Raw genomic sequence first — 16,588 nt, 5'->3', positions numbered from 1 at the left:
ACACAAACTGATTTTCTTCTGAAATTCTCTCGTATGCTCCAGTAACCAATGTATATTTGCAATATGATCTCGTGCCTCTTTCTTTTCTGAATCCAGCTTGAACATCAGGCATTTCTCGTTCCATATATGGTAACAGCATTTTTGCTGTAAGATTTTGAGCATCACTTTACTCGCGTGTGAAATTAATGCGATGTTCCGATAGTTGCTGCAGGGAAAAGATATACAGTAAAAAATCAATAAAATACAATTTAAATAAAACAAGTAGCTTGGGGCGGTCCTGGATTGAATTAGTCAACTGGTCCAAGGCCACAGAGTACATGGAACAGGCCAAGAGCCCTTTGGCTTGCACCCAAGGGCTCATATTTCTACCCATGCCCAAGCTTTACACCTGGAAACAGGAAGGGAAAACAAACGTTCAGTGGACGATCCACTAAAGCAATGGTTCTCAAACTTTTTTGAAGTGAGACTCACTTCTAAACTATTCTGCCTTTCAGATCCAACAAATGTAGAGCCACAGGCCTCTGGCAATGTCCGTCCAGAATTATCTCCTCCGTTGCAGAAGGCTGGGAGCAAGTCAATTATCAGGCAATGAGTGTGGCTACAGGGTGAAGGAGGGGAGGGTTGTGATAGTTCTTCCCTCTCCCTTTTCCATCACCGGGGATGGTGAGGTCCACAGCCTCCTCATCCATGGGAGTTTGTGCCTCACGATGATCCACCTGTGAGATACAGTCTGTTTCTTGAGCCGCACTTTGAAAAAGTAATACACTAAAGGGAAGGTAGACTGCGAAAAAGAGAAATCTTCTTGGGGTTGATGAACTGAAGTGCTCCACGTTTTCCTGCCCTCGCCACCCCTCAGCCCTCTTCCTGCCTTTCCTGTCCCTCGACCCTCTCCTCCTTTGGTTAAGTGAAACTCAAACATGACAACTATTTTAATGGAAGGCTATTTGGAGCCAGACTGGGCTTCCTGCCACCTTGACCTTCTGGACAGGCTAAATTTGTTCTTCTGCAAACAAGTCACTTTATTTATAACTGTGATGACAAGTCTTTGAGGTAGCAAGTGTCTCTTGTCCAGTGGAAACATGCCTGCTCTCCCGCCCCAGAACCTAAAGGGTACTGATTGGGCCCAAAGGTAATGAACTATGATGGACAGTAATCCCAGCTAAGGAGGCTGGGATTAACTGGCTGTCATTACCGGGAGACCCTCGTAACTCAAGCCAGTCACTGGCCTGATTTATGAGGGGATATGGAATCGCTGAATCCTCAGCATTACTTGGAGCAGCAGGGAGGCAGAGCATTGGTTTCAGCATAAATAAACCCCAAAAGGTTATTCAGCAGCCCCTAACTGCATGGAGCCTTGATATTGCCATGCCACAGCCTGTAAATATACCAGCTGCTGTCATGTTGCACCTTCCTGGCATACCTGGGAAGCACTTTCCACCCCCACTCCGACTTGGGATGTGCTCCCAGCAAAGAAGAAGGCCAGCTGGAATGAAAGGGTGTCCTCCAGACATGTAATAACCTTCCCAGGGCAGGGACTTGGGTCCTGTGGGAAAGAATTGGGGAGAGAGGAAGGTTTTTTTGGGAGGGTATGTGTTGGAGACCCAATTCTACTTCAGTCCAGGCCAAAGCAAATGTGGGGGGGGGGGAGATATTTAAAGAAAGGAAGCCCATGTGCATATAGAGGCTTTTTTTCTGCTTAGAATCAGCTGTACACCAGGCAAGACATATTTTTCATATTTTTATTTGCTGACAATTTTGCTGTGTTTGGGGTGCCTTTGGGTCTGTATAATTAAAGTCAAATGCCACTGGGTGTTGCCTGAAGGCTTGGAAGCTACTGCATTACTGACACCCGGTCACACACTAGTGTAAATCCACAGTAACGCCATTAATGTTGGTAGAATTACTCTGAAGTCAAGTTAACCCGTGGCATGTGCCGAGTTTTCCACTGTGCACCATCCTCTTCATCCATCTTCCTCTGACCCCAGCTTGGTTCTCTGAGGGTTCTTGTGAGGCGTCACATTGCAGGGTGTAAAAGGGACGATTATGGAGATGACATGAGGGGATTAGGCAGCAGGGCTGGAGACAACAGGATGCAAATGGAGCCACAACTCAAACATTATCCCCCCGCAAGCAACTTGAGGGGAAGAAAGCGGCTCAGTTAAGCAATGGTACAGTTATTCCACCTGTCTTTTCACTGAGCACTAGAAAGTTTACAAGACCATTCTGGGAAACCATGCTCTTCTTTTTTTCTTTTTTTAATTTATTTTCATTTTTTGAGAGAAAATTTTATAAACAATATATCTTCTTATACATTTAGTTTACCTCTTTTTTTCCCTTCCCTCCCCCCCACCCTCAACTCCCCCCCTCGGACCAAAGGCTCCCTTTATAGTTTTAACCATGAGCACAATCTTTCCATCTTATATGTTATGAGCGAATTGGCTTCTTTTTTTATCCATTCCATATAACTTGACCATTTTTCTTTAATATCCTCTATTTTATTTTCCCACATCATCTTGGGTTAGACGTGCAATAACTTCGGATTGAACCTGACCGAAAAGATCATTGTTCCACTTTTCCATTGACCACTTGTCATAATCTTTCCAACCCGCTGCTATCCCTGCCTGGCCTGCTAATATCATAGCTTTAAATAAGTCTTGACTTTTCCTGTCTATTTTATTATTACCTATTACTCCCATAAATAGGAATTCCTTATTTACATGAATTGTTATTCTAAATAATTTCTCCATCTTTTTCATAATTTTTTCCCAAAACAATTTTACTTTCGGACATTCCCATCACATATGTGCAAACCATCCTTTGCTTTGACCACAGTGCCAACATTTTGAACTCAAACCCCTCACCATACAAGCAATTTGCGCCGGGGTTCTATACCATTTTAAAATTATTTTCCTTCCCAAGAAACCATCCTCTTCTAAGGAGGCTTTCTCTGTGCAAACCCAAGGTGGTTTCCTTAAAAAATAAAATAAAAATAAAAACTTGAAAGCACAACTCTAAAACCAATACACCTAAAACCAAACCAACTTCTCAGGATGATCCAGAAAGGGTAACAAATATAATTTCAAGTAAAACCTGTGAGACTAAGGCCTTTTCCACATGCAACACTTGCCCCAGATTTTCCACGTGGTCAATCTGCAAGGCTTGGAATTGCATTCCATGATTCCCCCCCACACACACACACACACACACTCCTCCCTTTGCAACATTGTTTTTTTCACTTCAAAATCAGTTTAACCCTTCCACACTGGTTTCCCCCAAAAGCCATGTTTTCTGGTGGGGGGCGCCATGTCATTCATGACGTCGTGGATGATCACACTGGATGCTCCTCCCACTGTCCCCTAATTTTTTTTGCTGTTTTTGCACGTGCACTCTAGCACTGATGTGCCCTGCCATTGGATGGGAAAACACTATTGAGCCTGCGTGTTAGCGCACATGTATCTCATCCATCCAGGAGTACCTTGTGATCAATTATGCATTCCCAACAAAAATGTGGAGCTTCTGAACCACGTGTGAGTCCCTCCCCCGTGAAAACACTGCTTTGTAATTGGCTGTGGTGTATTTTTTAAAATACATCACCAGTCCCCGCCAGCCCCGCAGCAGGAGTCTTTCATTTGATCTGAACCAAGTGGCCATTTTACAGCCAAAGCAGAGAAGGGACCAGACAACCACCCCCCACCCCCCAAATTGTTTCTGCGTTATTCAGTGCAGGGGTCATAAGAACATAAAAACACATTGTTCCATCGGTAGTCTTCCACTCGCAAAAAAAAGGGGGGCTTTCATGCCTATAAGAGGATGCGTATAAGGAGAGGGCGGCAAATCAGCCCAGCTCTGTTCCATACTGCCAAGGACTGAAACTGACCCACACTCGCTGCGAAACTGACCAAATAAGCAGCCGCATTGATAGTTTGTGATTATTTCATTCTCTCAACTATTCAAGCTGAAACTGACCCACACTCGCTGTGAAACTGACAAAATAAGCAGCCTCATTGTTAACTCCGCGTGGGGAGGACACACGAGGTCAAGACGGAGTTCCAACAACAACGCAGCTTTATTGATTTCATCAATGAACAGAACTGAACTGGAAACAGAACGACCTGGCCCTGCTTATATATCCTCCTGGTCACCCGCGGCCACGCCCCCCCTGATCCGTGATGGGGGGGAACAACCCCAGAGTACCAATGGCGTGTCCTGGCTTAGGGCCAATAGCATTCGCCCGCGATGGCCAGCGGTGGCCAATAGGGCATGCAGGCTTAGGAGCCTTCATCAGGGACTCAAGCTCCTAAGGTTCCTCCTGCAGATCCACCCAACTATGTACATACATAACACTCATGGTATTCCAGCATTATTCTCTCAAATCAGGCCTTGCTGGGCTTGCAGCAATGCTTGGCTGAGAACCAGTCTGAGTTGGGTTGGGGGCCAAACGTCACATCTAGGTCTGCCCTCATTTAAGGAGTCAGACACTCATCCATCCTTTCAGCACAGGTCTTTGGAATTCTGAATGATGGGAATTAATTGCCATTATATGAATCACTGATAAGAATTAAGCTCCTCCTCCTTGTTGTCCTGAGCCAAATTCATTCTAATCAAAGTGTCTTCCCCCCCCCTTTTTTTTCATTTTACCCCCTCCACATACAGTGTTTATTTCTCTAAGGCTCCCAGTAACAGGCTGTGTGCGCCATAACCTTGGGGTCAAGCTTTATTTTCATTTCAATGCCTCCTCCTCCCAAAGAAAGGTGTTGCAGAAGGGGTTTAATCTGTCATGTAGGGGCAAGGCAGAAGTGGTGGTGGGGAGACTCTCCCCATGGAGATTCTTCATCATTCCATTGAGTTCCTCTGATCGCTTTAATCTCTCAGCCACCTTAAGACACTCTTCTCTTTTATCTCAGCAGCATGGAAACCAGGAAGAGTTGAAGAGAGATCAGTTCTACCTTTTTTGAGGGCAGACGTCAGGCACAGAGAGAGGTATTTTGTGTCTTAAGGCTGCAATCGTAACACGCTGTAGTAAGTCCGGTTTAGGACCGCTTCACAAGTCAAATGCATAGATTGTCTAAGCAAGCCTGGGGTATGTGCATCCTCAAACGCATGTGTAACTGGTAATAGGCATCAGCATCTGTGTGCAGCAATCCAAATGGGATTTATGCACATAACCCCAGATCCCATTTTAGGTTGTACGCATGGCTGCAGGAACCCAAGGCTCACTATCAAATGCTATTGCATGGGTACCCAAGTCACTGGTCTCAGTGAAATGCTTAAAACTGTGTTGCCTTTCCCATGGAGTTCAAGGAGACTGTGGAATGACTGAGCTGGAAGAGACCCAAAAAGGATTAGTTTGATCTCCTGTCACATACCAGCTCCCAGAGGTCAACCTGAAGAGTCTGGAGGACCACAATTCCCATAAACAGAGCAGGTATGCCAAGTGGCAAAATACAAAGATGTTCCAGGGCAGGGTCCCCAGTCTAGTTGAGCTTGTATGCACTTTTGGAATGCTGAGAATGGGGAGGGGGTGTCACCACAAAATCCCCAGCTGCGGCTGGGGAGGGCGGGCTACAAATCTGAAAAATAAAAATAAAATGGGCACCATGGATGGGGCAACTTCAAGTCAAAAACATCTTCCTGTGATGGAGACAGCTAGGGTTGCCCACCTCCCGGTGGGACTTGGAAATCTCCTGGAACTACAACTGATCTCTAAATGAGATCAGTTCCCCTGGAGAAAATGGGTGCTTTGGGAGGTGGACTCTGGCATTATATTGATTCCCCAGGCTACACCCCCAAATCTCCAGGAATTTCCCAACCAGGAGCTGGAAATCCTACGGCTATTTCTGAATGGATGCTCCCGGCAGACACAACGATGATGTATCCTGGGTTCCTCTGAAGTAGGGTTGCCAACCTCCAGGTACTAGTTGGAGATCTCCAGCCGATAGAGATCAGTTCCCCTGGAGAAAATGGCCTCTTTGGCATTGAAGTCCCTCCCCTCCCCAAACCCCGCTCTCCTCAGGCTCCGCCCCAAAAACCTCCTGCAGGTGGCAAAGAGGGACCTGGCAACCTGTCCCAGTGAGGTGGAGGAGAAAGATAGGACTGTCTCATTGTTTTGGGGGAAGAGATGCTTCAGAGAAGAATCAGATGGGTAGCACAAAACCTGTCTGTGGGCACCATATCAGAGATCACTGTTCTCGGGTCATTTGCCAAAGTGACTTGGGCAATAATTCCTAGCCATCCCCTAGTGTTATAACCAGAAACTAAATCCAAATTGGAACAAACCCTGCCCCTCTAAATCCCTTGCTTAAGGAGTGGGGTGGGTGGGGGCTCAAGTGTTGTTAGGCCCTGCTTGTGGATATGAGAGGATTCATTAGGAGCTTGAAGAATCACTTTCCCTCAGAGTTCTCCAGAGTTCTGCAGTATTTGGCTATGTCTCTTTCCTTGACATCTGTTTTCCCAGCCCCACTGAAGGTCATTCTCTTCCAGATCTGGCTTAGCCTGATGCTGAGCTCACAGACTAGAGCATGCCAGTGTCCTTTAAAATTTCTCTGGCCTTGCAAACCAGTGTTCACGGTTGCTCTGGGCATTTTGATGTCACAATCACAAGTATGGCACAATTGTGATGCACACACACAGAGGCTCAGGCATTTCTTCACTGAGCTCAACATGTTGAGCTATTTCCTGTAGTTTGAGGAAATATCTTGTTATGTAGGCTCTTCCTCACGTTTAATGGTTTGAAAAACGAAGTGTTTCTGTTTAATTCAAAATCAAGATTTCAGTTTCCAACATCCCCCATACTTAGAGCTTGGGGCATACATATTACACTTTTCTAGACTGGATCAATCTAATCAATCTAATCACAGCAGTCAAGCTATCCTTCACTTTGTGTGGCTTAATGCGCACTTTTTAGCAACTGGTGTATTATGAGTATATCATACACATACATGCATTAAGGTTGCTCTGTGCTGTTGTCAGGTTAACAGATAATTTTTTCTAGCTCTGAGATCATGGTCCGAAAAATTTCCCCTGCTTAACTTTGGTGTGCGCTGCTGCTGTTAAAGATACAGGAGAAAGTCTAGTAAAAAAATAAAACAACACCCCCAAAACTTAACATTCTGAGGATGCCTGGGCCTTTTGCCTCTTTCCATTACTGGACTGTTCCATTTTGGGGGCTGTTCAGTGGTGTATGTGTATGCATTTGTGTGTGTGTTTAATCATAACAGATTGGTACACAGCCAGATGTCTGTGAGTCCTTTTTATAATCTGCTATATTTGTAGAGATGTACAAAATCTATATAAAACAATTGAAAATATGTCTCTGTTATAAATTGTAAAATGGCAGAGGGTGAAAAGTCAGGGCAGGGGGCAATAAACAAGATTTCTCAGAGAGTGGAGCCTGTGGATACACCGACACGCACAGAATCAGATTAATAAAATAAGCAACAGGGCCTTATGTAATATTAATATATCCATATTTAGAACTCCTTCCCCTCTGAATAACATCTGGTTCCATTCCTTCTTTCTTTTAGGAAAGTAGGGGGGAAATATTTTTCGTAGGCTGCTTGACACGATGCTTGATATCAGATTGTTTGCTGGTTTGGGGATTTTGTTGGCTTGAGCTGCTAATTGCTGGGGCTTAAGATTTCTTGCAGAAATAGCAGAATAACATTGGCAAATCTGTGTGCCCTGGCAAGTGTGCAACCACTCTTAAAACGAGCCAAATACCATTAGAGCTGCATCAAACATTGTGGTCTGTTCTGCATTATTACCTACACTGTTTGGCTATGTGCTTAGTTGAACTTTTTGTGTGTGTGCATGCAAAAACTTTAAAACATGGAACCTCCTGAAACACAACTGCGCCCTCTACCAGCCGCAGTGGGATATCTGTTAATAAGAATGTAACAACATAAAAGGTGCTCTGTTGAATCAGAACAATTTTCCATCTAGTTCAGGACTATTTCACACAGTGGCCAACCAGTTGCCCTGTAAGGCCGACAAACAGGGCAAAGAGGGCAACACCTCCCCTTTTTATTGCTGCCTAGCAACTGATATCCAGAGGTTTACTGGCTCTGAATGTGGAGGCTTCCTTTAGTCACCATCGCTAGTAGCCATTGATGGGACTGTGAATCTGATTATTGCCCTTTTATAGCTAAGTAGTCATCACTACATCCACAGTCCACTGGCAGTGAATTCCACAATTTAAATACTCAATTTCATTAACTGAATGAAGAATTACTTCATTTTGTATATCCTGACTTCATTGCCCATTGGGTACCCTTGAGAGAAGGAATGCAACCTAAGGAAGTAACACAATGTTGGTACGGCAGGTGCCTTCAGACCTTCCTCCCAGGAACAATAGTAGCACTGAAACAGGAATGGGCTTAAAGGGTCTAAAGGGAGACAAATCCCTGCAGTTCATTTCCACCACAGAAGAATAAAGAAGAAGAGTTGGTTTTTATACCCTGCTTTTCTCTACCGAAAGGAGTCTCAAAGCAGCTTACAATCGCCTCCCCACACACAACAAGCACCTTGTTAGGTAGGTGGGGCTGAGGGAGTTCTGAGAGAACTGTGACTAGCCCACAGTCACCCAGCAGGCTGCATGTGGAGGAGTGGGGAATCAAACCAAGTTCTCCAGATTAGAGTCCGCCGCTCTTAACGGCTACACCACACTGGCTCTCTAGCTTCCCTATGAGAAAATGATCCTCCAACATTAGTTCCATAAGCTTTATCTAGATTCTGGCATCCTATATATTCAACTGGATGTTCAACTGGTGATCTGTAAAAATGATCTGCACCGCCAACTGCCAGGTAAGAGTGGTTTATTGATTTATTTAAAACAGCGCCACTCTGGCATGAAGCTTGCTGCATGACTTTGGCCCAGTCTTCCTCTCTCAGGCTAACTCACCTCTTAGGATTGTTGTGAAGATAAATGGAGAAGAAGAACCATGTACATCACCCTGAGTTCCTTGGAGGAAGGGTGGGCTAAAAATGGAAAGACCAATTGATACGTACCACTGTGCCATAATCTTATAGCAATTTTCCTTGATGTTCTGACAGATAATCTAGAACAGGGGTGGGGAACCTTTTTCCTGCCAAGGGCCATTTGCACATTTATGACATCATTCAGGGGCCATACCAGGTGTAGATCTCCCGTGGGGGGGAAGAGGCAAGGGTTGCCAGGTCTCCAGCCACCACCTGGAGGTTGGCAACCCCAGGGGAGGCCACACAGAGAAGGCCTGCAGGGTGCCCCCCCTCCCCCCTCCCAGGCGGAAGGGCAGCCAGCAGTGGGCCTGAGCAAACGAGGTGCCAGGGGGGCGCAGCCCACAGTTGATCGGCAAGGGAGGAAGGAAAACAGAAAGAGGAAAAGGGAGGGAGGGAGAAAGGGAGAGAAAGGGAGAAAGAAATGGAGAGGGAGAAAGAAAGAAAAGGACGGAGGGAAACAAAGAAAAGGACGGAGAGAGACAAAGACAGAAAAAGAGGGAGAAAAAGGAGAAAGAGTGACAGAAAAAGAGGAAGAAAAGAGAGAAAAGCCTTCCCCCCCCCCCCACACACACACACCCGCGCACGCTGGCCCCACGCGACCGGGCCCTAGCCTCCCCTGCCCACACACACACCCAGCGGCGCACAGAGCCCCGCGCGACAGGGCCCCAGTCTCCATGCCCTCTCCTCCCCAGAGTCCACAAAAGCCCCCCCCCCGAAGCCCAATCGGCTCCTGCATGCATGCTCTGCCGCCGGGAGCCGCCAGCCTCTTTCCCCCTCCCTCTCGCTGCTCAACAGCCGACAGTCGGCGAGAGGAGGTCCAAAGGGCACCGCAGCGCCGCTGTAAGCCGTGGTGCCAGGAACACCCTCTGGGAGGGCCGGCCTGCGCCCCGCCTCTGCAGCAGGGCCCCAGAGCTCCCGAGGGCCACAAAAAATGTCCCCGGGGGCCGCATATGGCCCCCGGGCCTGAGGTTCCCCACCCCTGATCTAGAACCTCTGTTCAAACAAACATAATTTCATCATAAATAACACCAAGCATGTTATGATTTCACAATGAAGCATGACGTTATGATTTCACTGGCAGTCTTCAAGCAGACATTGGATGAACACATGTCAGGGATGCTTTAGGCTGATCCTGCATTGAGTAGGGGGCTGGAATAGATGGCCTGTATGGCCCCTTCCAACTCTTATGATTCTGATTCTATAAGCATGAAGTTCTGTTGTCCCTTTTGCAGTGAATGTGTTAAATAATCTTGTGAGTCTTTTCTGAAAAGTGTGCTTGGATGACCCATTCTGCTGGGAAGCTTTCTCACATATATAATTTCAGGGTAATTGTTCTCAAAGCGCAGCCTTGGAACTGATTAGAAAAGTGCTACTTTGAATAGAACCAGCCAAATAAGGTATTATTCACTGCTATTGGTTTTGAAATTTTTAACGGACCCACATAGCAGCCAAAAGTTTTGATATTTTGGAATTGATTGATGCTGCCATCTGAGGTCTTTTCCCTCTGAAACCAATCTAATGGTTGTTCCAAGTCTAAAAAAATGGAAATATGGACTTGAATGCCATATCTCTTCTACTCCAATGAGCATTTGAGCAGTTCCTGTTTGATAAAAAAAAATAAGACTTTGGGTCTCTTGAAGCAACAGAAGAGAAACTGAGGCTGGGTCCTCTCCCTTTAAGGACAGCTGTGACTTTGGGACAGATGTGACTTCACAGACAGCCAAGTAGTAATAATGGGAGAGGCTGATGTTGCAGCTACCGTAGTAGCAGCCAACAAGGTTGGGAAAAGGCAGGACAACTTGGGAAGGCTCAGGCTTTTAAAAAGTAAGAGTTACTTAGGATGTTGTGCTGTGCCCATAGGGGGGTGATGGGTAGACACGCCTGGTGTAGGATGCACTGCCCCAGAGTGCCTCTGTAGATAGGCATGAAAGCTTTCCTGTCATGAAAGGGGAAAATATCTTCACCCGCATCTTGTGACAGGTAAAGGCACGCAAGCAGGGCCAGAAAAAAATGGGAGCACTCTTGATTACAGCCTGCATAGTTAAGAGAGTTGGACTCTGACCAAACAAGCCCAGGTTAAAATCTCTGCTCAGTTATGAAACTCCCCGGGTGTGACTTTAAGCCAGTCACTCTTTCACATCCTAACTTACATTGCAGGGTTGTTGTGAAGATAAAACAGAGGAGCAGAGTACTGTGTATGCTGTCCTAAGCTCCTAGGAGAAGGGTCTGCATAAAAATGTAATAGACTGGCTTTCATTTCAATGGGTGGATAGAACAGGAGGTTTTTTACCCTGCTGTTTTTATTCTTTGTTTTATTTTTCCTTGCTGGGGTTGCTGCTTTTTTAGGGTTGATTTTTGTACTAGGGCTATCCCCCACAAGTATATTGCTTTATTTGTCTATGGTTTTCTAAGCTACCTGTAATAGTGGCAGTCATGCCAGACACATATTTTAAATTAACTGTATGTGGCACTTATTTCTTAATCCAAAGTGTGTTGTGCCACTATTATATTATTTGGGTTTTTTGTTTGTTTGTTTGTTTAAGGAGAAAAACAGAAAAAAAGGAGGGAAGGAGACAAGAAGAGGATGACCACATGCTAGGGAAGACATAGATTTACTGAAGACACTAGAGGGGAACAGGGTCGTGCCCACTGGCCCCCAAGGCCCAGGCATGCAGTCAATACCAGCAATGCATATTGGGGCATTTGGCCAAACATGCAGACTTTTGAGGCCGTTTACAATCCTGCTCCTCCAGACAAACAACCTGTACATGTAGATACCTATACCATTTGAATAGTTTTTTGGAAGGGAGAAGTTCATCAGCTGCAACTTTTCTCAGCCCTCTAATGATGAAGCTGCACCAGCTAAAATCCCATTTTCTGAGCAAGAGAGAGCCAGGGGATCAATTCAGGCAATTGTTATATGATTGTTTTTATTACAATTGTAATCCACCTTGCTTGGAGAAAGGTGTATGAAAAATAAGTAAATAATCACTTCCAAATAGATTAGGCTTCACTCCTCAGGGTTTGAGATTATGAAGGCCCTCTGAATGCCAAACAGCCCCTGCCATTACTGTTTTTAGTAATGCTATGGGGCCTGTTAAATTTGACATAATTAAGGGTTTCATCATGTCTTACACTGAACACAGTAGTGTTTACATACAAATTAAAATTTGCAGTTGGGATGAAATTTGTGGAATTGCCATGACAAATCCAGCAGCATTGACTCCATCCATCCCACATATTCCTATTTCCAGAACTATGTGGAATATGTGGAAGTGCAGAAAAGCCACAGGATGCAGTACTGATTAGACATTTCAGCTTCTTATCTCAGCTTTCATGTAAACACACACATGCCAGTTTCTAGCCTCTATAGTTGCAAAGATATTTACAATGCAATTCTAAACAGTTACACCTTCCTAAACTCAGTGACTTCAATGCACTAAAAGGATGTAACTGTTTAGGACTGCACTGTTCCTTATTAACCTAGTTGCTTTGTACTCCACCTTTCTGTCTCCTAGATAATGTCTAAGATAAGATTTAAAATATGTGGGTGATTCCTGTTAAAATTCCCAAAAAACAGAGGGATGGCTTAAGATTGACAGAGGTTGGAAGGGGGGCTTCAGTTCCCTGTGGAGTTGCTTTCTATGACCACCAAACTTAGAAAAAAATTCTGCGAATAAGGTTGTATATAATTCATACAGATGTTGTGTTCCCAGGTGAAGAATTTTAATTTCTTTCAGCAAATAATTTATACAGTCTTGCCTATTTTCCTTTGACGTCAGCTTGAATAATTTCCTTTCATGTTTTTCTTTAGAAACAAGTGCAAATCATTATGGTCCTGGGTCCTTTCATCTTCCTAGTTGTGGCAGCTCTGGTCTACCACCCTCTGATGGTCAGTGACCACACAGACTTGGCCACACAGAACCGGCTCCTGGACCATGAGAAACATATGAAACAGAAAATGGAGCTCCTGCAGACAGAGGATGACCAGCAAGGCTGGACCTGGGACCCACTGGAGACCCCGAAAGACTGGATTAAAACTGATCAGCTTATGGATGATGAAACCTGGGAAGTGTGGCACTATGTGAGACTGATCATTCTGTTCCTCTTTATGTGCTACATATACACCTTGGGAAAGGAACCCAGTGATGACGCTAGCACTGATACCTCCAGTAGTACCACCACCAAAGACGATGATGATACTGACATGGAATCTGAAACATATGGCAACAGGCAAAAAGTTCTAGAGGATTTCTATGACCGCCACACAGATTTGGACACTGGGGACCTAACCAATATGTGTGATTTTGTTGAGTCCTTTGTGAATGACTTGCTGGAGGCCTGCCAGAATGTCCTTCCCTATCAGAACACCCTTCCTCGGTTGGAGAACTGTATTGGAGTGGACAGTGCGTTTGAAGGATGGCACACACATGAGTCCAAGGCATTCACTGTATTGGTGCCAGTAGTGCCACCCAAAGGACACTCTTTCCAACTGGAAACAAGTGATTCTGAGGGCACCTCAAGCAAACATGGACACATCTTGGTGGAGATGGACTGTATGTGCAAGAGAGAAAGGCTGCTAGGGGACGTTGTGTGCTTCCTTCATAATTCTGAGGAAAAGCTGAATGAAGACAAGAAAGGTGCCTTCCTCATGCACGTTTTGTGTACCAGCTCCCATTTAGATGTGGATAAAACCATCCACTGGTTCCAGAGTCTTGTGGGGAAGGCCTGGAAAAATATGTGTTACAAGTACAACCTTGATCTCCTCCTTCCTACGCCTTCCAACACATCATGCAAGCTGAAACTGGCATTTAGGTCTGGAAGGACAATCTCTGTTGACATCATACTTGGAGTCCAACAAGGAGACAGCTTAGTCTTCCTGGCCACTCAAGGAGCTGAGATGGACCGATTAGTTGGTAAAGTTTGGCACAGGACCTTTGCGATTCAGGAGCTGCTCTTTTTCGAATGGGTGAGCCAGCGAGCCCCAGAGGAGAGCTGCCACCTGAAATGTTTACAGATCCTCATCTATCTCAAAGAGTCCACCTCATCGGACAGGAAGAACCCTGTGCTCACTAACTATCATTACAAGACTTGTCTGATGCATCTCCTGCTCTTTCGGCCGCTGTCAGACTGGGCCCCTGAAGACATTGCACAAAGGCTGCAGGACGTCCTCTTATCCATGCGTATCGCCCTACAGGAGAAATGTCTTCACCACTTCCTGATTGGAAACATCTCCCTGCCCATTCAGATTCCTATGCCCAAGACCCTTCGCACTGCTGCTCCCGTCAATCTTTTAAAGCACTTGGAACAGGACCCCAACCTTCATGCTGAGGCAATGAGGGAGTTTGTGGAGGTAGTAGAACAAGTGAGGGCGCTGGTGACAGACTGTGAAGAGTAGGAAAGGACAACTCCATTAGAAAGGCTAGTCTTCTTTGGGTTGCCCTAAAAAGACTGGTAAAGAAAGCAAACCAAATTAGAATCAATGGCATCACAGATCCCAGAATGGTGTCATTTGAGTATCTTCACAGGTTTCCTATGCTTCAGCATGATTTGGGGAAATACCCGTGCAAAGGACCTTTCAAATCAAGTCAGCTCATATTCCTAGTGCCAGCTACTCGTCTGTATTTTTATATGCTCAAGGAATTTGTTCTATTAGACTTAAAATAAAAGTTCCAGCAAGAAATGTTCTGCCATTTTTTTCCTTCAGTGATATCAGTCTCATACCCTTTCCCTAGCTCTAGCTCTAGACACCCCCTTCAGCTAATCATGGTGGATATCTAATAACTATGATTGTTTTGTATACTTCCCACTGCTACAGTTTCAATAAATTAGGAAGTATAACCAGCGAACTGGTTTGTCTGTTTTGATCTGTTGTGATGTGTTGGATTTAGGCTTAAAACCTTGGGTCATATAAGCTTAATAATAAAAGGAAAGGATTAATTAGAAAGTAAGGGGTGCACTAAGAATATTGTATCTCTAAAAGCAGGAACTGTGTAGCTAAGCAACTATGTAACCCTGACAGCATAATCACACCTATGTCAAACACACAAGACTTTGTGGTGCCTGAGGCAGAAAATGTGAAAGGTACCCCTGCCTCCCTCTAATTAACAAGAAGCACATTCCACCAGGAAGTTTTCCTGCAGAAAACTCATTGAAATGAGCCATGGCACCTTTTCCAAAGATAAGAAAGGAGGCAACTTTGGCTGCAAATATTTCCAGTAGAGACTTATTAGCCAGGGCAGGGCAGTCGGTAGCAAATTAATGAATACAGCACATGGCAGATATTGCCTTTGGCAATGTGAAATAAAGGCTCAGGCAATAATATTTGGCATGAGATTGTTACAAATACATTTGCAGAATAGTGGCCTGTATCTAACTCTGCATTTTCTCTGGCCAAACAGCACTTCCATTTGCAGAAGTGATTTCTGCCAATTCCCCAGTCCCACTACACATATCCATTTTGCCACATATACTTTTCCTGAGGGTCTGCTGATCCCCAGGACCAACATTTTAAAGAGGAGGGATGATTAGTGGTCGGCAGCAGGAAGGGGAAGGGGGAAAGTCCCACTCTGTTAATGGATAGGGTTGCCAACTGCCAGGTAGTGAAGGAAAATAAAGACACCTCTGCACACGTATCAGAAAGATGAGGAAATTAGTACAGGAGTATAGCTGTTACCAAAGCCAAATATATTGTAGCTGTATTTTTCACAGTATGTGGCAACACAACCACCCTTAACAATTCTATATACTACAATAAGAGATGTACAATTTTACATAATGAAATGTCAAAGCAAGTAACACATTAATTCCTCCAGCAGGTAAGTAATGAAGTACAGTTTGCAAGAAATGTTCTTATAGGATGCTCTATCCTTATAGCAGCAAGATGTGCATTGAAGGAGAGACACGAAGTATTCTCTTAAGATGCTCTTTGTTCACACAACAGCAAGTTATGCATAGAAGGAGAAAACGATCGTTTCAGGGCATAAAGCCCATTTCTTCATCAGTTCTTCCTATGTAATACAATAAATAAATAAAAAATACTTTTCAATTGTCTCCAATTCTTCTGAATTACTGGTCTCATTTATCAATAAGTTACTAAAATTCTATCACAGTTAGTCATTTAAATATGTACAAAATACTTACAAAAATATAATGCAGTTATATTTCATCATCCACAATATCTGGTTTCAAGCGAATAACCATTTCATAAATAGAATACATTATGCTTCCCCATAGGAGTAAGGTGCTGAGTTCCTTCCACTCTAGGTAAGGACTCAAGTGGCGTTATTCACGTAATCATCTGAGTAACTTAAATAACCATAAATGACCATCCGGTGTGTGCTTCGTGTCCCGGCTGATGCACTTCTGTCAGAAAGCAAATCTTAAAGCGACAGTACCTATTTACAAGAAGCAAGACAAGTCATTCTCTAAATTCAAACCATGAGGTGCCATGGTGTTCAGGATATGTATAAAGTAAGCCTCCTTACGTCTAAGGATTCTTTCATTGTCGCTCTTATTAAATCTATTAGGTTGTAAGCGCCAAATGACAAAAAATCTCAGATCATTTTCATTATGTTTATACTGCAGAAAATGATCAACAACCAGGGCTGTA

General features: G+C 44.5%; 1 protein-coding gene across 1 annotated transcript; it reads left to right on the top strand.

The window, feature by feature from the left end:
• The first annotated feature begins 12,808 nt into the window (after positions 1-12,808).
• On the top strand, positions 12,809-14,374 carry ITPRIPL1 (ITPRIP like 1). Its single transcript, XM_056860953.1, has one exon. It carries the CDS (start codon positions 12,809-12,811, stop codon positions 14,372-14,374), a length of 1,566 nt encoding a protein of 521 aa, XP_056716931.1.
• Positions 14,375-16,588: the final 2,214 nt, after the last annotated feature.

The sequence above is a fragment of the Euleptes europaea genome, chromosome 14 (genome assembly GCF_029931775.1).
Source record: "Euleptes europaea isolate rEulEur1 chromosome 14, rEulEur1.hap1, whole genome shotgun sequence".
NCBI lineage: Eukaryota > Metazoa > Chordata > Lepidosauria > Squamata > Sphaerodactylidae > Euleptes > Euleptes europaea.
Note: the sequence above shows the minus strand (reverse complement) of the source record. Positions and strands in the feature narration are given on the sequence as shown.